At 44.5% G+C, this 17,523-nt stretch overlaps 1 protein-coding gene and 1 pseudogene across 2 annotated transcripts; one reads left to right on the top strand and one right to left on the bottom strand.

Moving 5' to 3' along the window:
- Positions 1–1,701: 1,701 nt before the first annotated feature.
- slc38a6 (solute carrier family 38 member 6) lies at positions 1,702–15,262 on the bottom strand. The gene is made up of 16 exons (XM_084143745.1): positions 14,928–15,262; positions 13,562–13,692; positions 12,198–12,271; positions 11,786–11,838; positions 11,548–11,587; positions 9,089–9,167; positions 7,013–7,098; positions 6,863–6,921; positions 6,714–6,779; positions 6,156–6,212; positions 5,606–5,685; positions 4,944–5,044; positions 4,531–4,655; positions 4,169–4,313; positions 3,805–3,899; positions 1,702–3,574 (listed from the first exon to the last, which is right to left on the bottom strand). The coding sequence occupies exons 1-16, from the start codon at positions 15,018–15,020 to the stop codon at positions 3,491–3,493; spliced, it is 1,368 nt and encodes a 455-aa protein (XP_083999871.1). The 5' UTR covers positions 15,021–15,262; the 3' UTR covers positions 1,702–3,490.
- Positions 15,263–15,375: 113 nt separating this feature from the next.
- Positions 15,376–17,517, top strand: LOC311102409 (tRNA (guanine(37)-N(1))-methyltransferase-like; annotated as a pseudogene). The gene is made up of 5 exons (XR_014615779.1): positions 15,376–15,382; positions 15,534–16,209; positions 16,498–16,622; positions 16,727–17,340; positions 17,446–17,517. The product of XR_014615779.1 is annotated as a tRNA (guanine(37)-N(1))-methyltransferase-like (transcript).
- The last annotated feature ends 6 nt before the right edge of the window (positions 17,518–17,523 follow it).

Here is a 17,523-nt window from a genome sequence, read left to right as displayed (position 1 = left end):
CTGTATCGTTACTCAGTTCTGAGAATAGGAATACATTGAACTGGAATTCTTAGACTTTAGAACATATTTTTATAAAATGTGCACGCACACATGCACACACACACGTACACACAAACAGAAGGGTTAGAGTAGGCACATGGAATAAGAACTGGTGGTGGTACCCCGCGTCCTGATCTCCAATAACAGAAAACTATTTTTAAAGAATACAACTGACAGCTTTAAGAATTATGGGGCAAGCTGCGGCTGCCAACAGTGTCCTCTCCTCCCCACTCCATCTCTCCTCCCTGGGAGACGGTGTTGTCATTCTGCTAGACACAAGCCCAGGGAGGGAGCCAGTTAAGCAAAACAAAAACACTCTAAGGACACATGCCCCAACCCTCCATTAAAACATCTCTGGTCTGCATTAACATACAGCTCAAACTCAGGGAAAAGCTTGGAGAAAACTGCTGCATTTGGTTACATCTCTCTACCAAAGTTTACGTAAACGAAGCACGCCATGTCAACAAGTGGTGGTAGAGAGGTAGTGGAGTTGAGGCTGCTGTGAGCTTGGTCAAACACTAGATGGTGCTTTTGTTCAGTGATTGAGAAATATTGGCAATTTACTCTATACGGGTTCCTTTGGGAACATAAGACATGGCCATCAGTGTAGTGATGTTCCTGATTATCACCATTTCAGTGGAAACCTGTGTGCTGACCAACAGACAACAGTGGTGACAGATAGCTATGATCTGTACAACTCATGATATCTGTTACTGTTTAACAAGCCTGTGTTTCTGCTGCAATGCGTTACAGAAAAGCCTCTCTTTGCAACCAAAGTCATCAGAGGGAAATCACACAAAGGATTACTTTTCTGTTTGATCAGTTCACTGTGGAAATATACCTGTGTAGTTATGGGGCAGATTAGAGGAGATGAGAGGGTGTAGCGTCTATGGGAAGATCTCTCCCCTCTGACCTTCTCACCCAATGAGTTTTGAGAAGGAGGCAAGGAAAGAGGATTGAGGAGTATGCAATTGAGATTCTCCCCTTGGGTTCTATAAAGCCAAACTAGGAGATCCTCCCTCTGGGGATTAAAGCCTGTCATAGGAAAGAGCACTGGACTCCTCACTGCTGAGGTAGACGAGAACTAAACCACATACAGTATGTGAGCTAAACTAGCAAATCTCTACCAGAATACTCCAGCAATGACACCACGTCCTCCCTCCCCTGACAATAGCAGATCTCCCATATTATTATTTTTATAGTCAGTAAACTGTCTCCCTGGATTAGGGAGCCTCCTAACCCATGGTTGGGGGTGTGAGGAATGGGCGGTCTCCTGCTAGGCCTGGGGAGGGGAATGGGGACCAGTTTACCTAAATCCTCAGATTAGAAGCAGCAGTGCAGCGGCCAGAGGTTCCAGAGGGTGCCGAGAGACAATCTAAAACAGCATCATGATTGGAAACGTACTGGGCATTTGGCCTTCATTATCTACAGACAGGACCCCATACTCTACACTGCAGAGTTTGTCCCAACGTCAATACAATGCATGCACATACAACATGCTAGAGTGATTCCCATTCCACAGTAAAGCAGATCACAGCAGTACTCAATTAAAATCCCAAAGTCAGTTATACAAATCACAATGTTTCCCTTTTATTTAACTTCAAACATTGACAATTTCATATTTTACAGTACAATAAATGTATCATGTAATACAATAGCTCATAAACCATAAGCATTTTAATGTTTTACAACCAGGTCGATGTAAGACACAGTAGGAGAACTTTGGCTATGACTTTTATACGATTGATACCAGAGGTGCGGTCTAGGACTGTATAGTATATTCACTCAATACATCAGAGTAACATTCAGTAACTGAAAACTACATGATTGTCAGAGAGATCATGTAAACTACAAATATATGTATTTTATATAGCACTTTCATTTAGAAACAAGAATCTGTCTCTTTGAATGCAAAAACTAATTTAGGGATCTGGCAGTTCATGGTCTTCCACAGCTTGAAGTGATGCTACTAGTGATTTAGAGTTAAAAAGGGCCAGTGGCGTCATGCACCCATCATTTTAGAGGGGGCACAAAGTACATGAGGATATGCCTATTTTTCTGTATGGGTTATCTAAGTATACCTCTTTAACTGTTCAATTCTCATTTTAATTACTGTCATTCTGACTTTTGTTAATCACACCTCAATATGCTGCACTAACATGCCTAGGATATTACATCCACATTACAACACAGTACATAGGATCATATAGGCACATATCACAGCATCATAATTAATACACAAATATCATGATATTATCATAAGGTGCCAGATTACATTAAACCAAGTATTTTTCTACGTCTTGAGCTGTCTGTATCCTCCTGACTGGTGGTTCTTTTTTTAAAAGAAACTAAATAGGCTTCTCTGCATCTTTGCCAAAATCTGGGTAAAAGATTGAAAGGAATGTGAATTATTTAGTACATTTAGTAATTGCTTGCTTTTCTAAAGTCTACCAACCTTGCCAGCAGGCATGCCAGCTAAGATACTTAGATAAGCTACTCTAACTTGATTGATAGCCTGAAATGGCTTTGTAGCTAGTTATGAGGTTGGGAACCTATCTAGCTGGCTAGTTAAAGCTAACTTCATAAAATTGTTAGGTGGCTAGTATTACAGCAGAAACAAAACATTTGTTTTATTTATTCACCAAGGAGTCAATAGGCTACATAGCTTGATTAACTTAATTTACAAACACACCGCCTGCAAGTCCTACCCATCACCCGCTCTATACTTTGCTCCATGGTGCACCTTGGAAGGAACCACTTACTAGGGAGAATTGGGGGGGGGGGGGGCTCTTTGCCTGGTCCAGTCAGTGTGCCCCCTCTGCCAAATACTGCTGACAGATCTTTTTTTTTTTTAATAATTATGATCAAACATGGGCTTAAAAATGAAGTTGTCATTAAATTAACATCTGAATTTTTTTTTTTAAACAGGACAAATCTGAGGGGGCACATGCCCTCTGTTGGGGTTTGGTAATTGGTCAGTCTTCAGCATGGTCAGCACCAATAAAAGAGCTTGGCTCTCTAAAGCATTATGAACGATTTCTTAATCAATGTCAATAATGAGGGAGTTTAAAAGCAGTTAAAAATAACAGTATGAATAAAAAAAATATATCTATTCACTGACTCCGATACTAATATGTCATCCACATTCAAGATGTATTGTCATGAGTGTACACATTGTCCATAAGTAAGAAAGGCAACTGAAGATTTAGAAGCACTATAGCTAAAAGGTACAGTTCACATAAAAACACAAGAGCAGCATTGATTGTATGGGGGTATTGGGCAGTCGAATGCTTTCAGAGTCTGTGTGAAGTGATGCAGTGATCTTGTGGTCATACAGTCCTGTTTTGTGGTCATAGAGTTCTGTTGTGCTGCCTAATAGTATTTCTTTGGCATCATTTTCCCTTTAGGCTCTATGGAGCGAGCTGTGGGTGGTCTAGTTCTGTGGTCCTGTTCAGGGGTTCTGTGCCCAGGTGACCACAATGACACACAGACTGAGCAGTCCCACAAACAGGCCGAAGATCAGCAGACATACAGCCTGGGGTGGGGCACAGGGAGATGACATCATCTTAGTATTGAAGTATATACAACCACAGATAGTCATGATCATTACATTGACAGATGATACTGTAGAATAACAATGAAGTGTTGGCTATAGAAATTCAATAGTGGTGTTGTTTTCTTCAGTTTTCAGCCATTACAAATTCATATGAGTTATGAGGCTAAACAACTCCAGTATGAGGATGAATTTGGGAAATGTGCACGTACCCCGACAGACTCCAGAGACTTGAGCGGCTGGTTGCTGAGCCGGAGGTAGAAGATACCCGGGAACACAAACAACAGGCAGGTCGATGTGGTCGAGCCTGGAGGATGCACAGACACAGGCGGTAAAACATCTCAACAGCTCAGAACATACAGTGTATACAGTACACACAATATCCCATGCTATACTTAACACCTAAATCAAACTACAGATGAATGACCCCGTCACCCTAAACATGAGAACATTAACCAACCATTTGAAACCCATTTAGCTGATAAGGTCCTCACGTAGGAATGCAAATGGCACAATAAATAATCCCCCCCTCCCCCGATCAAAGGAACCCCATTAGTTAAATGACTTAACACCTACCCACAACCCCGAACAAATTCCTGATGTCAGGGACGAGGATGGCCAGTAGCATCACCACAGTCAGGATCAGGAGAGTAGAGAAGATGTGATAGACCCAGGAGAAAGGCCTATCTCCACAAAACAGCACTGACATTGCCTTCCGGGCCTTTAGGACAGACAGCACCGGTTTAGAGCAGTCATACAACTGGACTCATTCATATATGGTACTGTGATAGGAGGCAACTCAAATAACTTCCTATGGGACTAACATGTCAATGTTTGGTCATTTAGCAGATAGAAAGCCCCAACTACTCATATGGAAGTATGAGAGTGTGCAGACAAGCAGACACAGAGCAGTAGTCTTAGAGGGGTCCAGTACTTACAGGGAAATGGATGAGGGGTACAGTGAGCAGCACAGCCAGCAGGATGGCCAGACGCACAGCCATCACCAAGACATCATGCGGCAGGTACGTGTCGTAGCCTAGCAAGAGCTGCGAGTCCACGTGGCCTGTCAGAGATATAGCAGAGCTCGTCCTAATATTTATATATTTCTTAATTCCATTATTTTCCTTTTTAGATGTGTGTATTGTTAGATATTACTGCACTGTTGGAGTTAGGAACACAAGCATTTCGCTACACCCGAAATAACATCTGCTAAATAAGTGTATGCGACCAATAACATTTGATTTGAGTGAAGGACTGGTCCAATGTAACATTTTGGAAGGAGGGGTAGACACCATGGATTTAATAGTTTCAACCAGCTCTCTCTCTGAGAGGTGTGTCACTGCCCGCTTACCGTAGAAGGTGAGGTAGCCGAACAGAGCAGAGATCAGGTAGAGCAGGAAGCTCAGAGAGATGCTAACATTGGTCACATTCTGCATCCTCTTCTTACTGGGACTAAACACACGTTAGGAGAGGGATTTATTATTTCAGGATACATACATTTAAAAAGGCCCCACAATACATACATGATAACTGTAGAGGCCATGATAGTTTCCATAGCAATATGCTGTGAAAGTAAACAGGAAATGACTGCCCCCTCAGCCTTGTAGTTTTTCGGAAATGCTCTTCAATAGACAGAAATGTAGCACAATGGTCTTCAAGTGCAAAAACTTCATAAAATGCATCTTGTAGAAATAAATTAATCCACAAACAAATATAATTTCATATATATTTTAAAATGCCTGCATTTTCATGAATATGAATAATCGTAAAGCCTGTTCAAAAAAGCATGAGAGAAGATACGGAAGTAAAGCGGAAGTGGCCGTCACTTTCACATCGTCTTGGTCCAGAAATATATATATTTAGAGAGGGAGGATGAGGATAAATGGCGGCTAAGGTTATTGGTTAACAACTAGACAGAGCGACCCCATGCAGGCCGAGGGTTGAAGTAAGGACGTAGAATACACAGGTATGTACAGTATGATGTGTATGGGCTGTGTCAGGCAGGGTACTGACCGGTCCATCTCACTGTAGATGGGCAACACAGCAGTGTGGCAGAGGAAGGAGAAGGCCAGGGTGGGGATGGCGTAAGCGCTCTGAAACACACATCAATCATTCACCACACTGCCGTCATTTACGCCTTAGCAGTTTATACGGTTACCCAGGGAGGGGGAGCGGCAGTGTGTGTACGGATCTAGTAGTTGGAGTAATAATAGTAATTACCAGCAAAACTGAAATGTGTGGTGATGTGTCTCTCTCTCTCTCACACACACACACTCTCTCTCACACACACGTGAGTGTTATTCCATACACCACATAATCCTGCACTCTTAATTATTGGGAAATGTCACCAGTGACCAACTAAGAACTAGAGACAGACAGTGCCTATTTACTAAAGTGTCAAAAGATCCATAAGACTGCTTCTGCAACTGTAATCACTGTACTGCACTACTTAATGCAGCTTACCAATTATTATAAATCATATATTATTATATAGCTTCTGTCTGTTTTACAGACTACATATCCAGGGTTGATGGAGACAACTTTTGAACCAATGCATACATACCTTACTGGAGATGACAAAGAGTTTGGGTGTACATTCCGATTCCGAGGAATTTGATATCTGGGAAAAATGTATGAACAGAGAAAATGCAGTAAGGTTAAAGCTATTCCATTATTATTCTTAATTTTAAATTTTTCAGAAATGAGACAAGTTGTAAAAGGTGGCTGAAAATGTGAGCGTTGTTGGGGTAGACTGAATTCCAGTCTTGGCTGTGGAGGAACGTAAACAACGGACCCAAAGCTGTGACTGTGTACAAGGAAGCAATAGTGCTGCACTTATATCCAACAAGGTCAAAGGTCACTCCCTTGCACTGGTGAGGTCGTAGGTACTTCCTCCCCTCAAGGACTGGTACCAATCACAGTGCAGCGTTCCCTGGTCTTCGTCATACATAACTGGCTCAGTCAGCCACCAAAGCCTCCCATTCAGAAACTCAATCTCCAGGATTCCTGCCTAATCCTATGGCCCTGAACCAGGCCTGAAGTAAAGCTCATAACCTTCAGGTCAATGTGACCAACAGTATTTAGTGTGTGTGACCAGGGCAGTTTGTAATGTGGTTGTTACCTGGTTGATGCTCAGGGTCACATTGCTTGGGAGGGGACAAGGGATGGCCCACTTCTTGACCACAACCTGGGAAAGAGGCAACAGGTCAGGTGGACTATGGAGGAAAAGAAACAAGTCCTTTACAAGCATAAGATTTTAACTGAACTTACCACAACTGTGAAGAAGAGAATGAAGAGGAATGCAAGGCTACTGGTGTAGCCCAGGAAACCTGGAGGGTGGAAGGAGAGAGATGGTGATACAGACATCCATCAAAGATTCAGGGGCAAGAGTGCCAGATGGGACCAAACTGGGCCACTCACCAATCTTGGGCAGCAGAGCCAGAGGTAGAACCACACATACAGTCACCAGAATCAGCAACGTATTTCCATCTTCATACCAGGCCCCCCTACAGAGAGATGGTCAGAGAGGATGAAGGGAGAGAGAGAATATTTGCTGTTTTCATAGATGAAAGTTGATATCTTTAGATCCCCTTGACCCTCCCCCCCAGTCTGATGATGATGAAGACAATGATGGGGAATCGCCCTCTCCCCTGGACCCCTCTAAAAAAATTGACTAGCCCTGGAAATGTGTCTCCATTTCGTGCTTAAATACAGCGAGACAGTCTCATCATGTGGTATAAATTAAAGGCTTTAGCTCTCACAAACCATAACAATTATGTAATTCACATGCAAACGTTCTGTCGCTCTGTCAGATGGGGCCAGATTTCAATCGCTGGCTTTTTTCTGAGGGCGAATAATATTTTCCTTTGCTGAGGGATAGCCTTGGCAGTTTATTCGGGGGGGGGGGCGGGGCTCCGTTGGGGTCGGTCGGGATGGGGGTGAGCGGTGGCGAGTGTGCGCTGGCTGCTGTGTGTTGGGAGGAAAGGGACGCAGTGTTGAGTCATGGGGGTCTGGCTCCAGGGCTGTTTATGGGGCTCCCAGTATCAGCAGCACCTGCTCTGACCACATCAACACCAAGTGACTCGTTTGGCAGTTTCACAGCTCCAGGGTTACTATAGTGGCCCAAAGTCTCGTCTCTGTCTGCACATTCCTTAACAGGATGCCATGTAAACAACCACTCTGACCCAAATGCCTGCCTCAGCTCAAACCTAAACCCTTCCCTTACCTAGGACAATCAGGTTACACTACTGTTCAGTTCAGAACCTTTCCTCTGGTTCTACCCACACTGCTGCTGACAAAGGGACTGGCTATCTCGAGGATATGGATCAACTCTGGTTAGAATACTCAATGGAGAGGGGAAAAGATAAGACACTTGAAATACCCGTGAAATGTGGTATAACAAGCTGCAGGATGGGACTGAGTTTTGACTAGCTCTGCCAATGAGTCGATCTCCACCAAGTGTTGGAGATTAGCATAAATCTGGTCAATGCAGCAGAAACCTATCCCAGCTGTCCATGACCCTGCCTGGCTCTGTCAGTGGCCTTTAACAAGGGCCCATTGACTTACTGTAGGCAGTACATAAATCACTACAGACACGGCTCGAAGGCTCCAAAATAGACTACAACTGGCTGCCTTTCACTCTGGGATACCAAGATAAATAAGGCTGCAAAGGGGTAATGCTTTTTAATATAAATCAACTGGATTATTTAGCATTTAATGGCTTTAATATGAGTGTGTTAACATCCCAAAGCCACTCATCAACAGCACTGTTTTGTTTCCCTCAGCACGGGCCGTAATTAGAATGGCAAAACTGATATCCCGTTGTATCGCTCCGATTCCAGGGAACATGTGCGAGAGATTTGGGGCGAGGGAGAGCCTTTAATACAAAGCAGATGTGAGGGGAAGAGTCAGATGTTGACGGATTGGGCCGAGACCAGCCACAGCTATCGCTCAGCTCAGTGTGGCTGGTAATAAAGTGATAGAAGTTACATTCTTGGACTTCTGTGGGCTGTTCTCAGGGGGTAGGGAGGGGAAGGGGTATGTCTACCAGGCAGCCAGGCCCAAATGAAGGACAGGACACTGATGGGGTCTGAGGAATGGTTCTCAGTCAGTCAGAGGTACATTTCCTCCACGTGATACAACACCACTGAGGCTTTCCTCCAAGCCCTGCTAGACAGTGTATTGTGGTTTGGTGACATATGTCCTCCACATTCTTCATGTGATCTTAGCTGAATCTGATGCCTGGCTATGTATGAGGAGTTCATTCCAGGTTTTGCTGCCTTGTGGGTAGAATTCTCTTAGCCTTATGTCAAATCTGCTCTAATGGCGTTTTACCTGTGTCAGTCAGTTCATGTGATTAATGCACCATATAGACAGAAATAACTGTTAGTGATAAGGCAGCTAAACCACAGGAGTAATGTCTTGGTAACTAGGCTCTTGTTTGTTTGAATAAAGGTCAACTCATTTGAATTGAAAATGCAGGAAGTGTATGCATACCCAGAGGTCTCAGGGCTCTGGAAGCTGGCTATAGCTGCAGGAAGCTCTGTTTTCAAGATGAACATGTATGACGACATGGCTGGGGAGGAATATCAACAGAGACTGTCATTAAAGAGAGAGTTGGAACCACATTGTCACACACAAGAGCAAATAGTCAAATATGCTGTTCCAACCAAACACAGACAGGTCAGACACAGGTTTAGAATATTAGTCCCTGTCTCTTCCAAGCTGACAGAGGTGGGGCAGCAGACTCTGGGGATCACCCAGCTAAGCCTACATTGCAGACGCTATGCAGATGTTCCCACTGCAGAAGCCCTGTCAGGGCGGCCAGAATGGAGAGGGAAGAAATGCTAACAATAATGATCCCTGACACTAATCCAGGTATTTCTCCTCCTCCCACCCGCTTCCTAGGAAACAGGAAATCGTATGAGTCTCGTGGGCCCCCCCTCCCACCCAAACTCTTCTGACAGCCAATCAGAGGCCCGGCTTTAGGTCACTTCCTGTGGGTCAGACTGCCCACCCCTAATATGAGAGAGGGGCAAAGGGACAGAGGGAGCAAACGACGTGAGGCGAGAAGTGTTTAGGTCAGGGTAAGTGCAAGAGAGAGTCAGTTGCTATGGTAAAGGGAGGCAGTGTTATGGGGATTAGGTTGGGGAAAGAGGGAGGGCCAGAGCTAGCTGCCTGGACCAGACTGCCCTGGGGCTGGTCTTCCTGTCTCCTTTAAACTAACCTGGACCCTTTTCCCTACTGATCCACTAATTGTTTTCATTAGAAAATTATTCCATTCTTCCAATACTACTGCCCACACAGACAGACACACACACACAGATACTCATTAGGCCCCCATCATGGACTCATACAGATTAAATGAAGAATGTGCCTTTAACAGTGTCTTTTCTCACAGGATGTGAGGGAACCCCAGTTTCACATGCCAACTGTTGTCTCTGGCCTGGCATTGATGAGGTGCAGTTACAGCTTTGGCATGCTTTATTTTGAGCCGTTACTATGGGGGTGCCAGTAATCTCCCTTCCTCAGACATAATAGCCTAGTGGTATGGCTACAGTGTGTGATTTTCCTGGCTCACACATTCTCTCAGAGCTCAGTTCAGTTCACAGACACTATGGTAAATACAGTACATGACAACACCTAGTTTGGAGTTTAGTCTGAAGTCTGTCATGTGGACCACAGAGACCTGACCTTCCTTTTCGACCATGGATAAAATAGATTCACATGTCCATACAGACTTTGACATAGGGCACATGACAGAATCGCTTAGAGTCATGCAGTCATTTACGGTAAGTATACAACGTCTTCCACAAGCCAGACACATTGGTAGTGGGGAAAATACTTACATCTCTAAACATAAGGCCTTGAGCATAAAAATGATATTGTTTAAATCAAAAGCTGTTGAAATATGGTCATTATCAAAAAATAATAAAGGATAATTGGTGTACTGTATATTGTCTGTGTATGTACAGTATGTACCCTGTGGACACAGTGGGAAGGTGTATTTAGCACAAGACAGAGGCACTTTCACTTCATTAAGAGAGTGGGCGGGGGTCTGTGAGAGCCCTAAGCCAGTGGTTCCCAACCCTTTTCAGTTATTGTATCACCAACTGAATTTTGCTCTGCCCGGAGTACCCCTGAAGTACCCCCTCATGTGCATTTTACCAGTAGGCCTATGGTCTCATGAGTCTTCAAGTACTCCCTGTGGATAGGCCAAGTACCCCTGGTTGGGAACCACTGCCCTAGGCCATGCAGTAATTAAGGTTAATTGGCCCATCAGCTTTTGGCAGGGTAGATAAGTATTTACCCAGAGTGGGCTAATTGCACCCCTTATAAAAGGGGAACAGGGGTGTGGACTGACACAGGGGGGCATGGCAGTGCGTAGGCCCTCTCTCACACACTGCCCCATGCTGGGACAACCACAAACATTCCACAGGGCACGGCAATAATAATCCACTCAGCCCTGCTGCTAATGACTGGGCAAGAGAGATCAGTAGGGCTGAGGAAGGGAGGAGGGGGGCTCCCAGTAGGTCTCTCATCACTGTGAGGGTCATCATCTGAGATCAATTAGTGTGTTCCAGCCCCATATGGAAGGGGTCAGAGGGGACAGTGCCTTGAGGTTAAAGGTTATCAGGGACTCTGGCCAATGGCCACACAAGGAAGGGTTGTGGTGCAGGGCCCTTTGGTTTCCAGCAGGAGGCCCAGTATATGACTGCAGTAAACACTAGAGTCAAATGAGCAGTTACAGGAAACATATCCAGCTTTACCCCCTCCCCACTCCCGCCCGAGACACATCTGATACTCTGAGGCTGTGACATCATTGAGACTAAACAGAGTCAGGTCCGCCTCATCGTGAGATGTTACTTCTCAATGGTGCTACTTCATTTCAAATGTTACAACAGCAGGATGCAGAATTGAGGAACATACGAGCAAAGAAACAAAGCTGACCTTACCGCCAATGTTTTGGATGAGAATAGTGACTCCAACAAGAACCTACAAAAAATTGAAAAGGGGGTTACTTGTATGATAGATCATTTCCTACGCAGATACAAAATAGTGAAACATCAGGGTTCATAATGTTCCATAACTGTAGTACTGTACTAGGCACACAAGCTTTATGTCTTCCTTCCTCCTTGATGGAAACAGCAAATATGATTTATTCATGACTTATTATTTGTTATTTGGACTCACCTTGCCTGGCTTCTGCAAGGCTCTGCCTCCTAGGTCTTCATATGAGGTGATACCTATGGGAGACAGATAAACACATCAACCCACCATGAACAGACACTGTAAATTCTCTACAGTTCACAACTAATCTGAAACCTTTATCATCAGACAGAGGGCAGGAACTATACGGAGGTGTACTGTAATTCTAATTCCCATTGACATCTTATCTAAACCAACTCTCTGGAGACAATATTGGTAGTAACCTACTCAAGATGATTGAATTAGAAGTGTGCTATCACCTGACTCATCATGTGGGTTTATTTTAGCTTGACTAAGAGATATGTCGGAATGAGCTAGATTGACATTATTACACTATGTCAACCTAATCATGCTGTGTGATACTGATGTTTGAGATAAGATCTGAAGGCCAGCTCACCTGTTTGATCACACAGCTTCAGTAGGAGGTGTATAGAGTAAGCTGCCAGACTGGACACTAGCAGCAAGAGGATACTGCAGACAGGGTGGACATGGAGCCACATTCACATCACAGTGACATACAGTGGGGGAAAAAAGTATTTAGTCAGCCACCAATTGTGCAAGTTCTCCCACTTAAAAAGATGAGAGAGGCCTCTAATTTTCCAAAAATCCAGAAAATCACATTGTAGGATTTTTAATGAATTTATTTGCAAATTATGGTGGAAAATAAGTATTTGGTCAATAACAAAAGTTTCTCAATACTTTGTTATATACCCTTTGTTGGCAATGACACAGGTCAAACGTTTTCTGTAAGTCTTCACAAGGTTTTCACACACTGTTGCTGGTATTTTGGCCCATTCCTCCATGCAGATCTCCTCTATAGCAGTGATGTTTTGGGGCTGTCGCTGGGCAACACGGACTTTCAACTCCCTCCAAAGATTTTCTATGGGGTTGAGATCTGGAGACTGGCTAGGCCACTCCAGGACCTTGAAATGCTTCTTACGAAGCCACTCCTTCGTTGCCCGGGCGGTGTGTTTGGGATCATTGTCATGCTGAAAGACCTAGCCACGTTTCATCTTCAATGCCCTTGCTGATGGAAGGAGGCTTTCACTCAAAATCTCAAGATACATGGCCCCATTCATTCTTTCCTTTACACGGATCAATCGTCCTGGTCCCTTTGTAGAAAAACAGCCCCAAAGCATGATGTTTCCACCCCCATGCTTCACAGTAGGTATGGTGTTCTTTGGATGCAACTCAGCATTCTTTGTCCTCCAAACACGACGAGTTGAGTTTTTACCAAAAAGTTCTATTTTGGTTTCATCTGACCATATGACATTCTCCCAATCCTCTTCTGGGTCATCCAAATGCACTCTAGCAAACTTCAGACGGGCCTGGACATGTACTGGCTTAAGCAGGTGCCATTAATACAGGTAACGAGTGGAGGACAGAGGAGCCTCTTAAAGAAGAAGTTACAGGTCTGTGAGAGCCAGAAATCTTGCTTGTTTGTAGGTGACCAAATACTTATTTTCCACCATAATTTGCAAATAAATTCATAAAAAATCCTACAATGTGATTTTCTGGAAAAAAAATTCTCAATTTGTCTGTCATAGTTGACGTGTACCTATGATGAAAATTACAGGCCTCTCATCTTTTTAAGTGGGAGAACTTGCACAATTGGTGGCTGACTAAATACTTTTTTCCCCCACTTTACATATAGAGAGACTGGTATGGAGCTTGTATGGGAAAGCTGAGCACAAAACAAAGGATTTAAGAGGCAGCTCTATATTTTTTTCTTTATAATATGCTTGGATGTGTTCTACTCACCAAAAGCCCACTATGCCTGTGTTGGCCATAGCGTAGGCCAGTCCCAGGATGCCACTGCCCATGATGGCATTCATCAGGTTGAAGACAGATGAAGTAAAGGAGGCCCCTTTAGCCCTTGGCTCCTCTGCTCTCTGGAGAGATAGAGGAAGAGCGAGAGAAACGGGGGGGGGGTTAGGGTTGCATAAGGAGAGCTCAGTCAATCACAAATCAAACAGCTCACTATCCAATACATTTACTTTCACTTGAAAGCACAATTTCATATACAAAACATAATCAAGAAAAGGAAAATCTGTCAATCAAGAAAGGAACACACTTGGACCACTGCAGCAGAATGAAATGTAGGATGTGGGAACGGAATGAGCGATGAGGAGAGTGGATTTGAGCCATAGCCTGCAGGACAGCTGCCTGGGCTGGGTATATTAAGGGTGATGCCTGGCTCGGCTTGGCCTCTCTAATAGGGGATATCCTGGAGTGATCCAGCCATAACCCTGGTGTCAATGTCACAGCAAACAGGAGTATAAGAGTCTGGATTAACCTATGAGTTATTGGATCTGATATAGCCAAGGTTCCAGCAGTGGTGGATAGGAAGTGCACTATAATTACATCAAGAGGGCTACACAAGAGGCGATATGGGAACTTGCAGAGGCTCCCTCTGTGCTGTACTAAAATGTCTGAGGTGCTCCAATTCCCTTGATTGTTTCACTACAATCAATCACCATAATGAGTAACCAGCCCATCAATCATGTTAAAGACTAGTGTTGCAATGCTTGACCTTATTAGGGGCCATTATCTTTCCTTGTCATGACCTCTAAGGTTCACTTTACAGTGGGATGTGTGAAAACAACAAACTTAACAAAAAAAATGCCAAAGAAATATGTAGCCTACCAGTCACTATCTGCTGACTCAAGAATAATAACTTTTTAAAAATAATGATAATGGTTGCTTGCAGTACCTCCCTGGGGACAAATCATTGTGAAATGTGGACTTTGCAATGCCAAACAGCCTGAGATCAGAATGTGCATGATTTGTGCTGAGAGAGACAATGCAAGTGGAACTAAAGTGTCATGTGAGATAGAATTGCACAGATTGAGCATGTGATTCATGTCACTAGCTGGGTCCTGCCTTCTTTTTGACCATTTCACTTTCATCATAATAGCTAGGTGGCAATTACACATTTCTAATATAATAGACTGCCTACTAGAGACCAGTTGTAGTAGGCAAGATTGGAGAGTTGAAATACATAAGGGATTCTAAACCTGTTGCAAAAAGTAACGTTAATGAAACCCAGACTGCCATTCTCTGAGTGAGCACAAAGTTATTCAACTTATGCCTCTTAATTCCGGCCTAGAGATAAGTGCTTACTTACATTTCCCAGGAGACGGGTAGTCTCGCTTCCCATGTCCTCCTCAGCGGCCCAATGGTCAGTGTGGACGGTGGTGCCTTCTCCATTGATACTCATGTCTCCAGGTGATTTACCCACGAGCAAGGCGTTAGTAGTATGTTACTTACAACAACCAATACAATAGATACCTCATCTGTACAGTTTGTGGTGCCTGGTGACGGCAAACGTTTCCTTTAACCAACAAACCTGCTCCACAATGAGAAACTCTACGTTCTAGCTGTGCTTGCAACTTCTCACAGCTGATTTGAGGTGGTCATATGACATGAAAACGCTTCTGCTTGTATTCGTCGCCTTTATACGTCGCACAACATTTCTATCAAATCAGAGATCGACAGTTCCATCTGACGAATCATGTAGCTGCAAACAAGTCCACTAATGATGACATAGAAACGTGTGCGCTCTGCAGAGGCGATGTTGAGGTGAGGAATACGTTTCAATGTTTATGTTTTTACTGAATAAAGTAACGATCTTTCCATGCAATAATAACAAACAGTAATCGTTCAGTGTTGTGTGCCAATAATCCGTTTTATATTTGACATATATTATCTGTTAGTTTTTCATTTTCCTAAGGTTGATGCTTAGGACGGGTAATATTTCAAGGAGACCTCTTCTACGATTAGTCATTGCAGGATTATTCCAAGAATCTTCTCACTACTACAAATTCAAAACTGCTTGCAATCGATACCGGACCCAGTGTTCTGCGGTCCTGCAGCCGGACCGAGCATCAACTTGTCCTGTGAGTGTTCTGAAGCAGATGCCTGAGCAGCAACAATACAGCGCGATGGAGCCCAGCCTATACACAGCTCCTCCAGAGGTCCGAGGTATGACTTGTTTGGATAAAGAAGCCTTCGCCCAGACAGTTGTTGTCCCAGCCCTGCGTGTGCCAAAAGAAGTCCTGAATAAATTGGTGAAGAGCCTGAAAAAGTAGCCCTCCAGCGCCCAGGCATGCGAAGAGTTGTTGGGGTCGAAGGCAGCGATGATGACAGGCTCTTGCTGCTGGACCCTGCCATTGTCTCCTCACCCAACTCATTCAGCGACGCAGAGGCCAAGGCGTTGCGGTCATTTGGAGTACCTCAAGAGCTCCAGCACTACGAGCTGAGGCTGACCTACGACAACCTGAAGAGTGAGGAGGTTCTGCGCGCTGTACTGCCAGAGGGACAGGATGTCACCTCAGGGTTTAGTCGAGTGGGTCACATTGCACATATGAACCTGAGGGAGCACCAGCTGCCATACAGAAACCTCATAGGTGAGAGTGCTACAAACATACTGTACTGTTCTGCATCACAATGTAAGTAGTACTATCTGTCAGAAGACAGACACAGGCATGGGTATCAGTGATGCTGTTGACAGGTCATTGTGTATTTTACATGTGATGCTCTCTTCAATCCCTGACCACCCTCCCAATATTGTGTTTCCAGAGTGGTCAATTAGCTACAGATGAAATACATTATGTGTGTGTGTGAGGAAAACGATAGTGCTGATTCATTTTGTTTTACTGACATGATGCTGTCTGCTGTTGCGAATCCATTTCCAGGCCAAGTCATAATGGATAAGAACCCTGGGGTGACCTGTGTGGTCAATAAGACCAACACCATCGACTCCACCTACCGCTTCTTCAAGATGGAGGTGATGGCTGGAGAGGAAAATATGGTGGCCAAAGTAAGTACTTAGAAATTGTGATTTTTGATTAAGCATAGTTTGTCATGAAATCAGAGGCATGGGCATTGCATTCATTCCTTATCTTCTCTCTACCTCTGCTGTAGGTGCGTGAGAACGGCGTGACATACGAGTTAGATTTCTCGTGTGTGTATTGGAACCCTCGTCTTAGCACGGAGCATGAGCGTGTGGTGGCTCTTCTGAAACGCGGTGACACTGTGCTGGATGTGTTCGCTGGTGTGGGTCCCTTTGCCATCCCCGCTGCCCGGCGTGGCTGCACTGTGCTGGCCAATGACCTCAACCCTGAGTCCCACCGCTGGCTGCAGCACAACTGCAAGCTGAACAAGGTGGAGCGTAAGGTCACAACCTTTAACCTGGACGGCAGGGCCTTCATCCAGGGGCCACTGAAGCAGAAGCTGCCTGCCCTGCTTCATGAACCTGCCTGCCTTGGCCCTGGAGTTCCTGGATGCCTTCAGAGGCCTCCTGGACCAGGGACTTTCCTGCGATGTGAACCTGCCGCAGGTGCACTGCTATGGGTTCTCTAAGGAGAACGACCCTCAGAGAGACGTGGTGGAAAGGGCCTCAGCCAGCCTGGGGTTATCCCTAGAGGGGTGGTGCTCTGTGCATCTGGTGAGGAATGTGGCCCCAAACAAGGAGATGATGTGTGTGAGTTTCACCATCCCCAAAGAGGTGCTCTTCAGCAGTAAGAGCACAGAGACAGGTGAGCTTTCATTCACAGTACTCAACACACATGCATGATTCATTCATTCACTCTCTGAAAGACTATAGACTGATAAAATACTAATACCCTTTGTCCTCTCCTCAGGAACCATAGAAGAACCAGCCCCAAAGAGACATAAGTGTGGGGAGACAACAGATTGAATATATTTCACAAAGGTCGTCA

The sequence above is a fragment of the Coregonus lavaretus genome, assembly GCF_964263955.1.
Source record: "Coregonus lavaretus genome assembly, chromosome: 27".
NCBI classification, from domain to species: domain Eukaryota; kingdom Metazoa; phylum Chordata; class Actinopteri; order Salmoniformes; family Salmonidae; genus Coregonus; species Coregonus lavaretus.
The sequence above is the reverse complement of the archived record's forward strand: the minus strand, read 5'-3'. Positions and strand labels throughout refer to the sequence as shown.